The 18129-nt window shown below is 24.5% G+C and overlaps 6 protein-coding genes across 6 annotated transcripts; 2 read left to right on the top strand and 4 right to left on the bottom strand.

Annotated features, from left to right (window-relative positions):
- Positions 1-178: 178 nt before the first annotated feature.
- On the top strand, positions 179-2293 carry OCT59_016951 (uncharacterized protein; the record flags this gene model as incomplete). The annotated part of the gene is made up of 6 exons (XM_025332307.2): positions 179-782; positions 880-899; positions 1251-1292; positions 1373-1421; positions 1503-1703; positions 1770-2293. The coding sequence occupies 6 exons, from the start codon at positions 179-181 to the stop codon at positions 2291-2293; spliced, it is 1440 nt and encodes a 479-aa protein (XP_025173961.1).
- Positions 2294-6433: 4140 nt separating this feature from the next.
- On the bottom strand, positions 6434-6646 carry OCT59_016952 (uncharacterized protein; the record flags this gene model as incomplete). The annotated part of the gene is made up of 1 exon (XM_066146038.1): positions 6434-6646. The coding sequence occupies one exon, from the start codon at positions 6644-6646 to the stop codon at positions 6434-6436; it is 213 nt and encodes a 70-aa protein (XP_066003766.1).
- Positions 6647-7058: 412 nt separating this feature from the next.
- OCT59_016953 (uncharacterized protein) lies at positions 7059-7490 on the bottom strand (the record flags this gene model as incomplete). The annotated part of the gene is made up of 1 exon (XM_025333258.2): positions 7059-7490. The coding sequence occupies one exon, from the start codon at positions 7488-7490 to the stop codon at positions 7059-7061; it is 432 nt and encodes a 143-aa protein (XP_025173959.2).
- Positions 7491-8908: 1418 nt separating this feature from the next.
- Positions 8909-10136, bottom strand: OCT59_016954 (uncharacterized protein; the record flags this gene model as incomplete). Its single annotated transcript, XM_066146039.1, has 3 exons — positions 8909-9351; positions 9757-9868; positions 9945-10136. The coding sequence occupies 3 exons, from the start codon at positions 10134-10136 to the stop codon at positions 8909-8911; spliced, it is 747 nt and encodes a 248-aa protein (XP_066003767.1).
- A 4591-nt stretch (positions 10137-14727) lies between these two features.
- OCT59_016955 (uncharacterized protein) lies at positions 14728-15072 on the bottom strand (the record flags this gene model as incomplete). Its single annotated transcript, XM_025326892.1, has 1 exon — positions 14728-15072. The coding sequence occupies one exon, from the start codon at positions 15070-15072 to the stop codon at positions 14728-14730; it is 345 nt and encodes a 114-aa protein (XP_025173956.1).
- Positions 15073-17768: 2696 nt separating this feature from the next.
- OCT59_016956 (uncharacterized protein) lies at positions 17769-18116 on the top strand (the record flags this gene model as incomplete). Its single annotated transcript, XM_066146040.1, has 1 exon — positions 17769-18116. The coding sequence occupies one exon, from the start codon at positions 17769-17771 to the stop codon at positions 18114-18116; it is 348 nt and encodes a 115-aa protein (XP_066003768.1).
- Between the last annotated feature and the right edge of the window lie 13 nt (positions 18117-18129).

Raw genomic sequence — 18129 nt, forward strand, 5'->3', positions numbered from 1 at the left:
TGTCCTTGTATTCTTAAATTATTATAATATTGTAGTAATTGTTGTCCCCAAAATGGAAGAATGAAACACAATGTGATAACTATAATAATCATAAAACTCCATACATTTTTTTAGAGGAAGTATTTTTTTTATTCTTTTTTATTCTTTTTTTTTTTTAATAAGAAAAAAAGGTGCAATAATGTTACAAAAGTGTTTAGTCTATATTTCGTTATGGATTTTATTTCAATTATTAATTGAAATAAATTGCCAAATATCACACCGTAAACGGTCGGGACATACTGCAACGCTTATAGATAATAAGTTGTATATTTTGGGTGGTTCTGACATCTTTAATAGTAATGTTGGAAAAGATTTTTTTTATATCGACTTTTCTGTCCCATTTAATACTCGAAACTTATTATCGACAGATTTATCAAACGTTAATACTGTTCCTGCACATTATAATGCTGGTTCCGCGAAAGGGGGTGCAAATAATGATACGTTGTTCATACTTGTGGGAGCCACCAACATACTTGTTGAAAATAAAGATGTTTACAGATTTGATCCACAAAATAATTCATGGAGTACTCCAATAATAACTGGTGAACCTCCTACTATTATTATAGATGCTTCGACGGCAGTTATCGACCGAAATGGAAGAATGTATTTATGGGCCGGAGGTGGTTTAAGTTTTTATATTTTCGATACAATTAATTTAGTTTGGACAAAAGGAAGTTCAGTTGGCGCGCCAAATGTTGTTAATGTTGCCACTTTATTGCCTGATAATAAGATATTTTATATAGGTAAGCTTGGACTGTCGGTAATTCTGTGTGATTCTAACATTATTTACTATTTTTATATTTCTCATTTATTTTTTGGTTTAATATTTTTATTACTTAGTGGAGAATGATTTATCACAGGTATATTGCTTTATTTTGTTTCTAAAATTGTAGCATATATTACCATTTTCAAAATGGTCGAGGCAGTTTATTTGTGAATATATCAATATTCGTCTGGTTTCCATCCAATTTCCATCCGGTTTTCGTCCTGTTTTCGTCCGCTTTCGGTTTTTCTTTTTCTTTTTTTTTTTTAATTTAAATATAACTGCGTCAAACATTTTGAAAATGGCGATAAATTTTTTTTTAGATAAAATTTCAAGAACTTATAACTAGATTATTTACCTTTCGAATAACAGATAAATATTCATATTTTATAAACAAATGATTTGTTGACACAGATAATTTAATTAATCATGAAAATTTTTTATATAGGTTCTTATTTATAATACAATAAATAACATTTGGACTAGTAATGTAAGTTAATTATAAAATTATCAAATTAATTATAAAAGATTTAAATAAACATTGCAATTTAATTTCATGATTGTATATAGATAACTTCAGGAATAATACCTAATAAATTTGGGATGTCTGCTGTTCTTGGTATGTATTTAAAAAAAAAAAAATATTATAAAGGCAATTCAGTATTTTTTAAATATAATGTAATTAATTCTATTTAAATAGGGTTAGATGGACAAAGAATTATCATTTTTGGAGGTTTAGATAATACTATCACAACTACTATCATATCTGAAGGGCCGCTATATGAATTAAGTTTAATAAATTTTGAATGGCGTATCCCAAAAACTTCTGGGCCAACTCCAGAAGCATTTCGAAGTGGACATAGGGCAAATGTAATTGGAAATTATATGGTTATATCATTTGGTAAATATATTTTTCAAATTATCTTAAATTTAAACTATTATAATCTAACCAAGATAATTTTAATAGGAATAAGTTATATTACAGATAATGATATTTTATTACTAGATATTAGTAATGTAAACGAATATATATGGACGAATGAATTTAAAACCTCGTCATCAAGTCTGGTGAGAACATCAGCATCAGTACCTATAAAACCGTCACCTAGTTTGTCACCTTTGTCACCTTTATCACCTTTATCGCCATCACAGAAATCCGAAAATAATAATTCAAATATTACTGGTATTGTTATTGGATCTATGATCGGTGGTGCTCTATTATCCTTTTTAGGCGTATTATTATATAATAAATGCTGTAAAAGAAGAAATGGAAATGAAATTGCTCATCCTGTACGACTGCCCACTGAAAGTAATTATAATAACGTTCGAACTGATAATCATGGACAAGAAATACCCGCTGGAAATCATCATAATACTCAACCTGGAAGAATTGATTATCATGGACAAGAAATAACGTCAACACTCACTGAAAGTCATTATAATATTCAACCTGAAAGAAATGACTATTATCCCGGACGAGAAATAGAATAACCTCCCGATTCAGCTACTTAATTCTATGAGAAATAATTAATATACAAAAACAATAATATATTTTGAATTAATTGAATTAAATCATACGTTTTAACATTATATATCGAAAGAGATTCTTTTGAGATTAAATAGTCAGATTATACAATCTTTTTTTTTCTAACAAAATATGTAAGAAGATAATAGTGAATTTTAAAGATATATACTGTTATTAGAATAATAATTTTCTTATATAGAAATTTTTTTATTTGGTAAATTTAAATATCGTCACTTTTTTGTTTCAAATTTTTTTTTTTGTTTTTTTCCTGAATTATAAATCCGTGATCTTTATTTATTACATATGAAAAATGAGATGGATATTATAAATTGAGCTAATTATGGTATCTTATACTGTATCATCATGGGTTTATGCGATTGTGTAATTAATATGATTATGTAATAAATTAGTCTATCAAATAACTTGATCAGTTGATCGTCTACAAATAATTTTCTTTCTGAAGTTGTCTTCTTGACAGAATTTGATATATTTAAATTTTTGAACATTCATTGATTGGACACGTACTCGTGTAACTCTATTTTAAATAATTCAAGATTGATCACATGGTACAGTATATCAACAACGTAATTCCGGCTAAGACTTTGATTTGCTTTTTTCATAAATTCGAAGTAAGCTTAAGAATTTACTTTTAGATTGAATTTCGTAATAAATTGTAATGAATTTGTACATTGTAAAAAATAAATATACAACAAGTTAATATAATGAATAAATGTTTAAAATCTAATTTTATTTTTAAACTAACATCAAGGTTAAGAACGCATGCTTCTTTTATTTCGGATATAATTTATTAAAGTGATATGAGCGACTTTGATTTTAATGGAAAAGAAAAATATAAATGTAAAACTTGTTCCATCACATGGTCCAAAAATGCTTCTTGTCTTAAAGAATATATCGAAAAATGTAAAGATATGAATGTAGAAACTGTAACTCCACAACCTTAAGGTACTAAACGCAAACATTTGATAAATACAAATTTTGCTTTCACTCCTAAAGATCAGATTATTTAATTTAATACCATTGTTTCCAAAAGCGAAAAGTAATTTTTTTAGATATAAATGAATCTTCTACGAAAAATAAACCAAAAAAAAATGCCCATCAGTAATAATATTCGTGTTGTCGTCGGTATAGGTAATTAAAAGAATCACTACGTCCATCATTAATATTTTTTATGCTGATTTAGAAAGACTTTTTATACACGTTTCTTACTTAATTTTAGTTAAATTGCGCAATGCCTGCATTTCGTACTTAAGTATGGCACACATGTGACAGATAGTGTGTGAAGAACAAATGTGGAAATATAAAACACGGATCAACATCTTTTACAGGGAATAATTTGACCTGTGTGGATTAATTTTCAAGTGCATAATAATAGAATGTCCTTTTCTACACTAGCTAAGAATAACTTTTATCAACTGTTGACAGCAATGGTTACGTTCAAGGATTGCATGTGAAGTGTATTTTCCATATAATCCCATTTTATATTGTTTTCATTCAAAATCATTACTTTCAAATAGTTTATAAGTCCATTGTCTTTTTAATATTTAAACTTATTTGCATAAGTGGTACTTTAAGTTTATAAAGCTTATGAAATCTTTATGATCCCAAATCCTATAGCCTATTCTACCAAACACTTTACCATCAAAATCAATTATCATTTCCCATCCTTCAGCTTTCTCATATTTTAATAGAACAATAATTAAATAGTTGAACGCCTTCTAATTTAATATCCTTTTCTATCTATGACCGTTCTATCAGGATAAATAATTATTAAAAAAAGTGTATCATAATTGCAATGTTACAATTGCATTAGATTCACTTGTATCATTTCTACCAATTCTTACCACTACAAAGATTATCATATGGCTTTATTTTTGCCACACGAGGTGGTGATTCTAGCATCAAGTACTATTATGAATAGGATTACTCTGGAAATACTGTAAAACATTTATTCCACATAACGATTATTTGGAAATAATTAATTAATTTCTCGTAATGGTCAATCTCATATAATTGCTGGTAAAGTCAGCTGAGAATACAACAGTGTACAACAGTAGAAGTTGATTTAAAATGAATACCACCTGGTAAATTACTAGTCATTATCGTTATTTAAAAAATTTTAAAAAATACGTTACAGTCGCTACATATTAGATTTAATTCTCATTCTTATATTATTTTTGCATAAATTTCATATTTAACATGGAATATATAATTTAGAAATAAAAAATTACGATATCTTTTCATCAATAAACTTAAAACAATATTATATAAAAAAAAAAAGTATATTACAAGAAGCGAGTAAAATAATAATAATAAATGTTTACCGAATTATCTTAGAATTTACTGAGTAATTTATTTATTTCTGAAATTTATTACAAATGTTAAATTTTATCAATGTGATGCAAGAATATTTTCATCATTATTTTTAATTATTAAAACTTTTGCATCGATCATTTCCATATATTCCGCTGAAGAAATTTTTTTTGCCCAAAATTAAAATTATTTGATTGAAATAATTTTTTCATGACCAGATTTTTTTGGGGGAAAAATTTTTTATGACTAATATTTCGATTAAAAAATAATTTTCTGGTGACCAGAATTTTTTGATCGAAAATGTTTTTTAATGGCCAAATTTTCCCGCACAAAATCATAAATAATGGTCAAAATGATAAGAGCACTGTCATAATCTATCACTACTATTACTAATCTTGATGAGCCACATCAGTATATAATAATAATGATATTTTTAAAGTCGTGACATCATTTGATCGCATAATAATTCACTTAAATTTGTGCTACATTAAATTTCTGAGTATAAAAGTGCCATCAGAATCACATTGCCAGCCTTTAAACTGTTTTTTAAACTATTAGAAAATCTAATAAATATGTCTGAGTCTCAGTTTCCCCGGTCTCAGTTTTCTCATTTTACGGAAGAGGAATACGATAAGTGGGTTGAAGCCGGAAAACCATTTGAACAACACAATGAATTACTAGTATATCTGGATCAGAAACTCGAAAATGGCTCTCTCGATGATTTGTATTCATTTTATTACTACTACATTTTCATGTATATATTTGGTTAATAAAGGCAAACTTATAAAATTTTTTTAAAGAGCAAAGGAATGGAACTAGCTCTCACAGTAGTGTCGGGAAGGCAGGTCGAAACGCTGAGGAAAAAAGGCAATCAAATCTCTCCCACAACAAGAACCTAAACCACCGCTTGTAACAACGGTAAATATTGTAATAAAATATCTAGACCCAATCAAATTTTCAATACTCAAGATACACAAATCAGATGCTTTTAGACCTGCAGAGAGACAATATTCTTAAAGATGTAATTAGTCTTAATATTGAGGGAAGGATTAGAGAATTTAAATTTGATAAGGCAAGTGGTGTAATGTAATTAGTTGGACCAAAAATTAGCTCTTACTTTATTGTCAAAAGATAAGATTTAGTTTGTTAGAATTCTCTAGTTAAAACACAATTAATGATATTTCTAGAATTTTCTAGAAATTTGAAAATACAATTTAATCTAATAAATATGGAAAAATAAATTTTATTCCATTAGATTCATTTCATCAAGACATATTAAATGATATTAATTTTATATTTCTAGAGTCAATAGGTGGATCAAAAGAAACACATTTTTTTTACTACAATGGTATAAAAAATATGTTTCATTATTTCAGCAAAGTGAAAATTGTTTTTTTTTTAATTAATAATAAAAATACTTACCTTTCTTTGGTTTGAACGAGGATCAATGATCAGCTGATTCAGTTCATATGCACAGAGTCTGCAAATCACAATTTAGTAATATTAAAAAAAAAAGATAATTATTTAAAAAAAAATAAATATTTTAAGTGAATTCTTTGCATAAATCTAAATTGTTAAAATTAATTACTTTAGTGGATAATGCAATTATCCAGCCAAAATGATTGGTCAAACTGATTGGTATTTATCCAGATTGGATAAATAAACTTAAAATTGGGATATCCTAATATAAACTTACTTTCTTATAAAAAATTTTTATTAAAAAAAAAAATACATAATAATAATATAAAGTAAAATTAAATAAACCCTAAAGCTAGCTATAAATAAACTATTGGTTTACTAAAATATCTAAATTCCACTATTTTAACTCCTTTAGCTTTAATTTGATTCAATAAATTTAATTCCTCATCATTTAATTCTTTTTCTAATTTCATCATACCAGGAATTTTTAAACTGTTGTTGCTTCTTTCAATATAAGTTAAAACGATTTTAAGAAATTTTAATTCAATAATATGATTTAAATTAATCATTTCAAAACTATTATGACAATTTTCTAAAAATTCCTTAAATTTTAAAAATTTATTTAAAAGGACGAATACAAATAGAAATTTTGCTAACATTAATAGGTATATTATTTGCTAAATTTATAAAAAATTTATCAATGTCATGAAAAATAGTAATACTTAACATTTTAGTTTTTAAATTTTTAAAATATGCTAATACTGATAAATTGGTACATGAATAAATTCCTAATTTTAAATAAATAAGATTTGGACAATACATCGATATATTTTCAATAAGATTAATTGTAAGGGGTTCAACTAATAATCTTTGTAATGATGTACCAAAATATTTGACCATTAAAGATGTGTCACCAGCATTCCATTTATTACATATAATTGATAGTTCCTTGAGCTTAAATGAAGCAACCTTTAAAATCTCTCATTGATTTAATAATATACCTTTACAACATTCAAATTTTAAATATCCTAAATTATATAAATTATTGAAATCTTTTAAATCAACATTATTAAACCTAATATTTTTAAATTCAATATGAACTAAAGAATGCTTTTGAATTTCTAAGGACAAAAGAACATTATTTGATAAAGTCTGAAAACTGTTTATCTTAAATATCTTGAGTTTGTTTTGCTCTTGAATAGTTTTACAAAGCCTTTCCCAAGTAGTAGTATTGATTAGAGCACCACGTTGATATGTTCCTATTGAATTTTGAGGAAAATCAATTATCAATTGCCTCAAATTATTTGGTATACTTATTAAAAATTCTTGTTCAAATTTTTTGTTAATGGTATCTAAACAAAAACTTAGTGAACTTAATAAAACTTTGAACATTAAAGTTTTCAAAACTTTCATCATTAAATAAATGTAAGAAAATATAGAAAATATCTAAATGTTTAATGTTTCTACTTTGACGTAAAAGCAATCGATGAAATATTGTAATAACAACATCATATATTTTTCTATTTGATATTAATGAATTTGAACAATATCTTACAAAGCTATTAATACTGTAATTTATTTATTGACATAATATAATTAAGATGGTCCTCCAAAAGATTTGTACTACCTTAAAAATAAAATTTTGTATATGCTTATTATCTTTAGTATAATAAACAATTTCCTTTTTCTAAAAAAAATCACCTTTTTTAGAAATTTGTGTGACCTAAATGACCGTTCATTATTATATTGTATATTCAGTATCTGATTCAGTATCTGATTCTGATTCAGACTCTGATTCAGATACTGATTCAGAAGAGGCCTGTAATTTTTTTTTACGAATTAAAGTTGTTTAAATAAAAAAAAAAAATAGCAGATCACCCGGTGACTAATGGGAACTGCGGCTGATATGAAAATATTGTAGATCAGCATATTTACCGATGACTAATTTGTTTTTTGCCAACTTTTTAATTAACTAATTTTATTTTAAATTATAATAATAGTATTATGATTAGTTTACTAATCTAAATAAACTATACTATATCAAAAATTGATTTACCATTTTAGGTTTGATCTTGTGACTTTGAAAATAAAAGAAACTGATCTAAACAAAACAACACTGGTAAAAAACATTTTGACAATCATTCGTATAACAATATTATTTTTTCTTTTCTTTGAATATTACTAATCAAGCCACCTCTTTTTCTACCTTTTAGGTTTATTCTTGTGGCTTTGAAATGAAAGAAACTGACGAAATAGAACAATACTGATAGATCACATTGACAATTTAGTAAATGTCTCGATAAATGATGAAATTTCTGTTAAATTAATTACTAATTATTTATTACAAATCACATGAAATATTTATTCATTTTTTTACTAACTAAAAACAACTCATCTTGGAATAAAATGATTTTAATCAATTGGATAGTATGATAGTTTGAATTACTGACTAATAGTAACTTTTTCTGATTTTAATCAGTTTTTAGCCAGATTTTGGCGAATTTTTATAAAAAATCTAACCAGTAGTGCGAAAAGTTTATGAATTTACTATTATTTAAGATCCTTACAATTTCTTAATGATACTAAAATTAATATTAGACAAGTATAATAAAATAAATTTAATCATATTAGTATCTATTATAGCAATTGCAAAAGATACACTCTAAACAACAATTTCTGTTAAATGTATGACATCAAATACCACTTAAAAAAAACTATAAATTCTTATAAAAACATCTAAATAATTAACTAAACAAATAAAATTAATTCACATAAATAATTTGCAAAATTAATTCTTTTTATATAACTGTTATATTACATACCTAATGAATTCAAATTAAACAATCATCCAAATCTTCACTTACTGGCATTTCATTCACTTTTACATTAGCTTGTAAATCTTCACTTTCAAGAATTTCATTCACTTTTCCACTAGTAAATTGACTTGAATAATGAGCTTGTAAATCTCTACTTTCAAGAATTTCATTCAATTGTTTACTAGTAAAATCAAGTAAGCGACTTGTATAATATGCCTGTGAATGAGATCCAGTAACAAGATTATTGTTATGCCCAATTGGTGCATTTATAAATTCCATAATATTGTATTTTAATTCCTCATTAATATCTTTAACATTATTATATGGAGAAATCCATTTTTCAATAATATCTAACACTTCTTTAGAAGATGGCCTTTTTAATGAGGTTACATCCCAACACTTTTTCATCAATTCTACATAACATTGTGGAGTATTTTCAATAATTTCAGGACGTTCACCTTCACAAATACTCAAACTAAGTTGAATATCATGTGCTCTATTATTAAATGGTGGTATCCCAGATGTAAACTCCCACATAATCATAGAAAAACTATATATATCACTAGCTGGAGTATAAGAATTGCCTCTTAAAACTTCTGGTGCCATAAATGGTATAACACCATAAATATCATATTTTTTCAAAAATGATTTTACAGGTTTACATAATCCTAAATCACTAATATAAATTTTATCTCTATTCTCATTATCATTATTATGATTTAAAACATTACCATCATGAAAATCACAATGAACAAGCTCTTGTTTATGTATATCATAAAGTCCAGAAATAATTTCAAATAACATACATAATTTTTGTTTCCAATCACTTTTGATTACTCTTGCTAAGTTTCCTCTTAAATTACCTTTATTTGCATGATCCATCACCACCATATATTTCAAAGTATCTGGATCTTTTGTAAACCCATAAAAATAAATAATATCAAATGAACTTAAACAACTTTCATGATATTTCCACTATAAAATAATAATAATATATTAATATAAATAAATTATAATTTTAAATTAAAAAATAAATAATATATTATCATACTTCATTTAAAAATTCATCCAAATTTTCACTTAAATTATTATGAAGTTTAAGAACTACTTCATTATCTCTATTATTATGAAACCAAATGGCCTTGTATATAGTACCAAATCCTCCTTTATCAAGATATTCAACACTTCTAAATTTATCATAAGGAATCCATTTTAATTTTGTTTCAAAAATAAAATTATCCATAATTGTATTTCCGCATTTTCCAAATCTATAAATTTAATTACTATTAAAGTTTATATTAAAAATTACACTAAAATTTAAGATTAAAATCAACACTTACTCTAAAATTTAAATAGAAATTTAATATAATATATATCTTAATTTTTGTATAAATAATATAATAATTTCACAACTTACCAACTAAAGTAACAGAAATTTTATATGAAAGGATTTAATTAACAAAGTATATAACAATAGAAATAACAAATAACTTAAATAACTTACAAGCTATATTATTAAATAATTTTTTAAATAAAGTGTTTAGTTAGTTTAAATTATATGTAAATATTATATAAATAAGTAATAATAGAATTAAATAAATAACTTATAACTTACGTTCTATTTAAATAAAGAGTTTAGTTAGTTTAAATTATATGTAAATATTATATAAATAAGTAATAATAGAATTAAATAACTAACTTATAACTTACGTTCTATTTAAATAAATAATTTAGTTAGTTTAATTATATGTAAATATTATATAAATAAGTAATAATAGAACTAAATAAATAACTTATAACTTACGATCTATTTAAATAAATAATTTAGTTAGTTTAAATATTATAATAATAAATAATAATAGAATTAAATAAATAACTTATAACTTACATTCTATTTAAATAAAGAATTTAGTTAGTTTAAGTATTATACAAATAAGTAATGATAGAATTAAATGAATAACTTATAACTTACGATCTATCAAATAAAGAATTTAGTTAGTTTAAATTATATGTAAATATTATATAAATAAGTAATAATAGAATTATAACTTACGATCTATTTAATAAAGAATTTACATTATATGTAAATATTATATAAAATAAGTAACTTATAACTTACATTCTATTTAAATAAAGAATTTAGTTAATTAAAATTATATTGTAATTATTATATAAATAAGTAATAATAGAGTTAAATAAATAACTTATAACTTACCAACTAAAAGAAATTACAAAATAAATAAAAAATTTAGTTAGATTAAATTATATGTATATATTATATAAATAAGTGAATTAATAAATAACTTACGATCTATTTAAATGAATAATTTATTTAGTTTAAATTATATGTAAATATTATATGAGTAAGTAATAATAGAATTAAATAAATAACTTATAACTTACGACCTATTTAAATAAAGAATTTATTTAGTTTAAATTATAATGTAAATATTATAATAATAAGTAATAATAGAATTAAATAAATAACATATAACTTACGACCTGTTTGAATAAAGAATTTAGTTAGTTTAAATTGTATGTAAATATCATATAAATAAAGTAATAATAGAATTAAATAAAATACTTACTCCCTATATTATTAAATAATATTTAAATAAAGAATTAGTTAGTTTAAATTGTATGTAAATATTATATAAATAAGTAATAATAGAATTAAATTAATAACTTACTCTCTATATTATTAAATAATTTTTAAATAAAGAATTAAGTTAGTTTAAATTACATGCAAGTATTATATAAATAAGCAATAATAAAATTAAATAAATAACTTACTCTCTATATTATATTATTAAATAATTTTTTTAATAAAGAATCTTATAGTTAGCTTAAATTCTATGTAAATATCATATAAATAAGTAATAATAGAATTAGACAAATAACTCTTACGATCTAAATAAAGAATTTAGTTAGTTTGAATTATATAAATAAGTAATGATAGAATTAAATAAATAACTTATAATTTACAATCTATTTAAATAGAGAATTTAGTTAGTTTAAATTATATGTAAATATTTTATAAATAAGTAATAATAGAATTAAATAAATAACTTATAACTTACGGCCTATTTAATTAAAGAATTTAGTTAATTATAAATATATGTAAATATTATATAAATAAGTAAATAAATAACTTACTCCCTATATTATCAAATAATTTTTTTAAGTAAAGAATTTAGTTAGTTTAAATTTTATGCAAATATTATAACAATAAGTAATAATAGAATTAAATAAATAACTTATAACTTACATTCTATTTAAATAAAGTTTAAATTATATGTAAATATTATATAAGTAGTAAGCAATAATAGAATTAAATAAATAACTTATAACTTACCAACTATAAGAAATTACAAAATAATTTTTAAAGAATTTTGTTAGCTTAAATTATATAAATAATAGAAATATAGACATCTATAACTTACACCCTAGTATTATTAATTAATTATTAGTTAAATATAAATATAATATAAAAGTATTTACTGTAAATTAAATATATCACTTACAATCTAGTTATTTAAATCAAGAATATAATTAGTTGAATTATATATAATATTAAATAAATAAATATGATATTGTAACTTACCATCTGTAATACAATTAATTATTAAATAGTTAATTAAATAAAGAATTTAGTTATTTGAATATTATGTAAAACAAATAAAATAAAGTAAAGAATTAAATATTTAAATAACTAATAACTTACTGACTATAGTATTATATTAATCATTAAATAAATTATTTAATTATATGAGATGTAAAAAAATGAAGATAACTTATTAACTTACGAGCTAAATTATTTAATATTATTTTGCATTATATAGTTAGTTTAATTATATTTGTATATTATGTAAGGTATAAATAATTATAGATAGTATTTAAATGTATTTACAAATAAAAATTTAATATTTTAGCATGTTTAATATACCTTTAGATTCCTTGATACTACTTTCTTCAAATTCAAATTCTTCAGAGTCACTTCCTTTGAATTCCTTAGAGCAACTTCCTTCAAATTCTTCAGTGCTGCTTCCTTCAAATTCAATATTACCAGAAACTAGATATATATTATAAATTTGTTAGAATTCTAATGTATTAAATGTTTAAATGTTATACTATACATGTGATTATTACCTTTATCATTACTAAGAGCCATTACTATATAATTATATTAAATTCTCTCTGACTGGAAAAGATAATAGTAATTTTTTTTATTATTAAATGCCTTTATCATTAATATAATAATATTTATACAAAATGCATTATGCCCAAAATCATTGATCACAAGTACAAGCATCGCATGTATGACAAACAAATTTTGCACATTCGGAATAATATCTGGAATATATGTCAATAATCATCAAGCCTCATTGTTGCACAGCAAAAATCAATTTCTTAATACATAACAAGAGGCAAGTTTCCATGGGGAGCTATCCATGATGGATTGGTGGTCATTTAATTTACTTATATTGTATGTATTATACTATAGAACTTTCCCACAAAATTTGGAACAACATTTTTTAACGTCATTGGTTGTTTTTATTTTTTAATATCATTAAAACGTTCGTCTCCAAATACTCAGATAGAGTTTCATTATACTTAACAAACATATTTTATACATAGATACCTTTTTTTAATACTTTTCTTAGTTATTTTATATTTCCTGTTGTTCTTTGTACTAGGAACAGATATTATAACCGGCCTGTTAACCAAAGCGTCAACTTCCCCTTTCTCCCAACAAACTTACGAAGTCTCCTCAAAATATACTATGACTAAAGACACCCTTACTCCCACTCACCTGCTACGCAGACTATTCTTCGCCTATATAGACCTTGTAAAATGTATCAATTTTCATTTCGTTACGAATACACCACAAACTGTGACACACGCGGAAGTGGAACGTTATACAATACAAAAAAGGGCAGATATTTTCTCGTTTCATCAATGATAAATCTTTTGTATACACCAATGATACTCATTTAAAATCGCAGCATACATACCGATCTCCAAGTAACGACCTCAATATCAATTACTTAATAGGGAAATACCTCACATTTACTTTATTTCTGAATCTAATCAAGTGGTATACAAATATTTTATCGCCTGCGAGATTTACTTAAAGAAAAATTCCTTGCTATAAAAGAGAGATTAGACTTTGATAAGAAAAATAATAGACGCACTAAAACATTATCTGATTTAGCTCGGAGAACATGTATGTTACACATTAAAATGCTGCAGCACGACTTGTGATTTACTCACCGCTTACGTCATGATGTCAAACAACCGATGGAGATGTGGCGAACACATCATAAATGTAGTCTACGCCAGGAACAAGTATGGCACGTGACCGCGCTTTTTATGCAGATCAATTAAAAAAGAAACTAATGCCTTCAGCTTCAAAAAACGAAAAATGTAAAGGAAGTTCACTCAAACCGCCTTGGTGTAGGATATACCGTAACTATACGCAAATATCACTATCGCTTGGGAGATCATAACCTTAACCTCAAGACGTTATTATTGATCAAACGTTGGTCCTTTATGGATATTTGATAAATAGCGTTAGTAGTAAAAGTCTTAGCAGTAACGTCTTGAAGAATAAAACATTGATGTTCCAGATGGAGATTTCGTCAGCGTATCGCTTCACAATAGCTGTAATTGTAATGAGGGATGGTGCTGACGTTAAAACGTCGTCTAACTTTATAGTCGAAAAGATTAATATTATAAGTTTTGAGATAAAAGATCCGTGAATCACCAAGTGTATCAGACGGTAAAGGAGGTAACGGTTTCTTTTGTTTGTTGCATTTCCTGGTTTGACGTAACTAATTCTTTTCGTGGCATTTTTCACGTTGTCGATTTTTGATTTCTTCTTGAGATCTTGGAAATGGTGAAAACATCATGGAATAAGGACAAATAAATTTCTTGGGTACATGTATTTGCTTGAAAACAACCAGGTTACGTGTACATTTCGTAGTAGGGTTTAAAATATAAGGTTTGTTCATATTGAAATGATGTTCAGTTTTGAAAACGCTTTTAGTAAGACGATTCCATCGTTCAATTTGTTTAGGAGTGCGAACGGCATCAAACCGTAATTTGGAGTATTTCTTTGTGATAAATTCGTTCTTTGATAACTTTCTGTGTTTCACTGACTTCGATTGTTTATCCATTACTTTTACTTCCTTCAGAAGAACTCCGCCTGATGATACATCAAATACGGTACATGATAATACTTATAAGGGATTTCATTATACTATTAAAAATATTTTCTATCAATCAATAAAGCAAAAAAAAGAATATAGATTGATTTAACTAACGTTTAAATTTGACTTTTCTGATACTACTTGTAGTTGCATAAGTTGTATATTAGTGATTCTAAAGATTTTGAATTATATTTCCGATATAAACATTTTATTATATATAATTGATGCTTTTACACTGGCGGATAAAGCAGTATTCAGTATTATGATCTTTCATCGTTATAGAGATATAATGAATAGCAAGAATTATAGTAATTAAAATTTGTTGTTAGGGTTAATTAGTAGTTTAAATTAAAAATTATTTATTATACTGTAAAGTTATAAAATTATAATATTTGTATATAATTCAGCTATAAACTTATGTAATATATAAATATTTTTAAATAATTTACAAATGTTACTCCTCTAAAAAATGGTATTTTTATAATATACTTTTTCAATTAAAAATGTTTTGAATAAGATTTATTATTTTAGATTTTTTGGAGATTTGATTAGCAATTCCACGTATTGATCAATAACAAGTTTCAATTCTCTAATTGATTGGCACATGTCTATAAATACTATCACTTATATCCGTATTACAAAAGTAACGCTTAGCTCCAGGAATAAGGTGTATTTAACAATTTTTTTTGAGTATATAAAGGCGTCAGTGTGTAATATTTGTATTTTCATAATTAACAAAAAGTAAGTAATTTTACTCAATTCTACATATTTTAATTTAACAATTATGATTGCCACCTTAATTGAAATCTTTTAAATGTTTACAAAAACTAATATAATTAATTAAAAAAAAAATTATGATTTTTCTAGGGACTTCTGCTCCGACACGGACACGTTTCCAGGTAATGTAAAGGTCTTTTGTATAAATTAATTGAAGATATAGAATCTATCATCTAATTCATTTCTTGTTTATCTGATAAATTTAAAAATAATTACTTCTAATAATGATTTCCTCTTATAATAACTATTGTATATTTCCAAGGATTTTTCCACAAGAAATAATTTTTTCACGCCAAATTTTATTAAAAGATATAAACAAAGAGACTTAGAGACTTATCAACATTATTAAACTCCTTAATTATCAAATAAAGAACATCGTTTATTTTGGTTATAATTATTTACTAAAATTACATAAATAATACAGTTAGTTGATGGATAGCTGTAAAGCGGTAAATCAGTCAACTACTCGGTAATACCCGCAATTTTGGGCAGAATCATGAATGATCGGCACTGCAAATTTAAGTAATGCCAGCGATCCTAGTGCTGGAATTTTACTGGTCGCTTAAACTAGTCACTCTACTAGGACCCAGAAATATATATATAGGGGTCAGGTGGCGAAAAATTTTTTTACTATGAGCTGTACGCAGAGACTTTTTATATGAGTAGTACGCATAATTGACACCTGATATTGAAAATCCTGCAAAAATACGCAAATAAAATTTCAGACATTAAGTTATTAATTATTTTATCATGGCTTCTATATTATTTATAAAACCAAATACTAATTGAAAAAATAGAATTTACCATTTTTTTAATAATATTTTCACTTTTTAACCCTTAGAAATTTCTTTCAATTTATACTAAATATTACAATGCGGTTAGTGCGTACAGTAAATATATTATATATATATAAGATTAGCCAAATTTAGGCCAAAAATACGCAAACTAATTTTTTACATATAAAAATTTTGATAAAAAATACGCAATCTTGATGACCTAACTATAGATGAAAAATTCTAAAATTGTACGCAAATCAAAACTTTACTCCGTCTAATTCCACTATGATGGCGACGCATCTGTGTACCCTACCCCTGTATATATATTTCTGGGTCCTACTCTACTGCGGTTATTTTATAGTGTTCATTATATTTCTTATAAAACATGATCAAATTAATGTAATGCAGGTATCATTTAAGTACAAAATATTAGAATTATTAGAACTAAAGGGCCAATTTTGAAAAAAAAATAGGTTCGCAAATTCGCCCACAACGCCATATTTGTAAATAATCAATGATCATAGTATGCAATATATATATATTTTTTTACTTACCATACGAAAATGTGTTGTCCATTAATTTGTATCACTTGACTAGATAATATTTATGCTAGTTAAAAAATAATTCCTACATTAAGAAAAATTTTTATTTGTTTTTATTCAGTATGCATTTCGTGTAACAATTATGAAACAATTTTTTAATAAAAGAATTTTCTTATTAAATAAATGAATTAAATGAAAAATTTTGATGTGACACAGCGACCTTACCACAAATCACATGATTCGTCCCATCCTGATCAAACAATGATTTGATACTAATACTATTAAGCGAGATTGATATTACACAAATTAGCAAATACAATCCATTAATATAAATATAATATTAGAATTTAAACTAAAATAAGTAATAAGTATAGATTTGTTGAAGTTTAGGCTAGAATGTTGTTTATATTCTTGTTTAATTATTATATTTAATTTAATCTCGTCGTCGCCTTTGTACAAACTTAAAATGGAATGTAACACAATTTGTAATAATTATAAAACTTCAATTTGCTTATATTTTTTTAACAGAATTAGTGTTTTTTTTTTCAATAAAAAAAAAGGCGTAATAATGTTAGTCTATATTTCATTATGGATTTTATTTCAATTACTAATTGAAATAAATTGTCAAATATCACCCGATAAACGGCGGAGACATACCGCGACTCTTGTTGATAATAAATTGTATATTTTGGGTGGTTCTGAAATCAATAAAGTCGGAAAAGATTTTCTTTATATCGATTTTTCTGTCCCATTTAATACTCGAAACTTATTATTAACAGATTTATCAAAAGTTAATATTGTCCCTCCACATTTTGGTGCTGGATCCGCGAAAGGTGGTGCAAATAATGATACGTTGTTCATATGTGGAGGAGTCGACGATGTCAATCTTAAAATGGAAGACGTTTTACACATTTGATCCAAAAAGTAAT

The sequence above is a fragment of the Rhizophagus irregularis genome, chromosome 25 (assembly GCF_026210795.1).
Source record: "Rhizophagus irregularis chromosome 25, complete sequence".
Taxonomy (NCBI): domain Eukaryota; kingdom Fungi; phylum Glomeromycota; class Glomeromycetes; order Glomerales; family Glomeraceae; genus Rhizophagus; species Rhizophagus irregularis.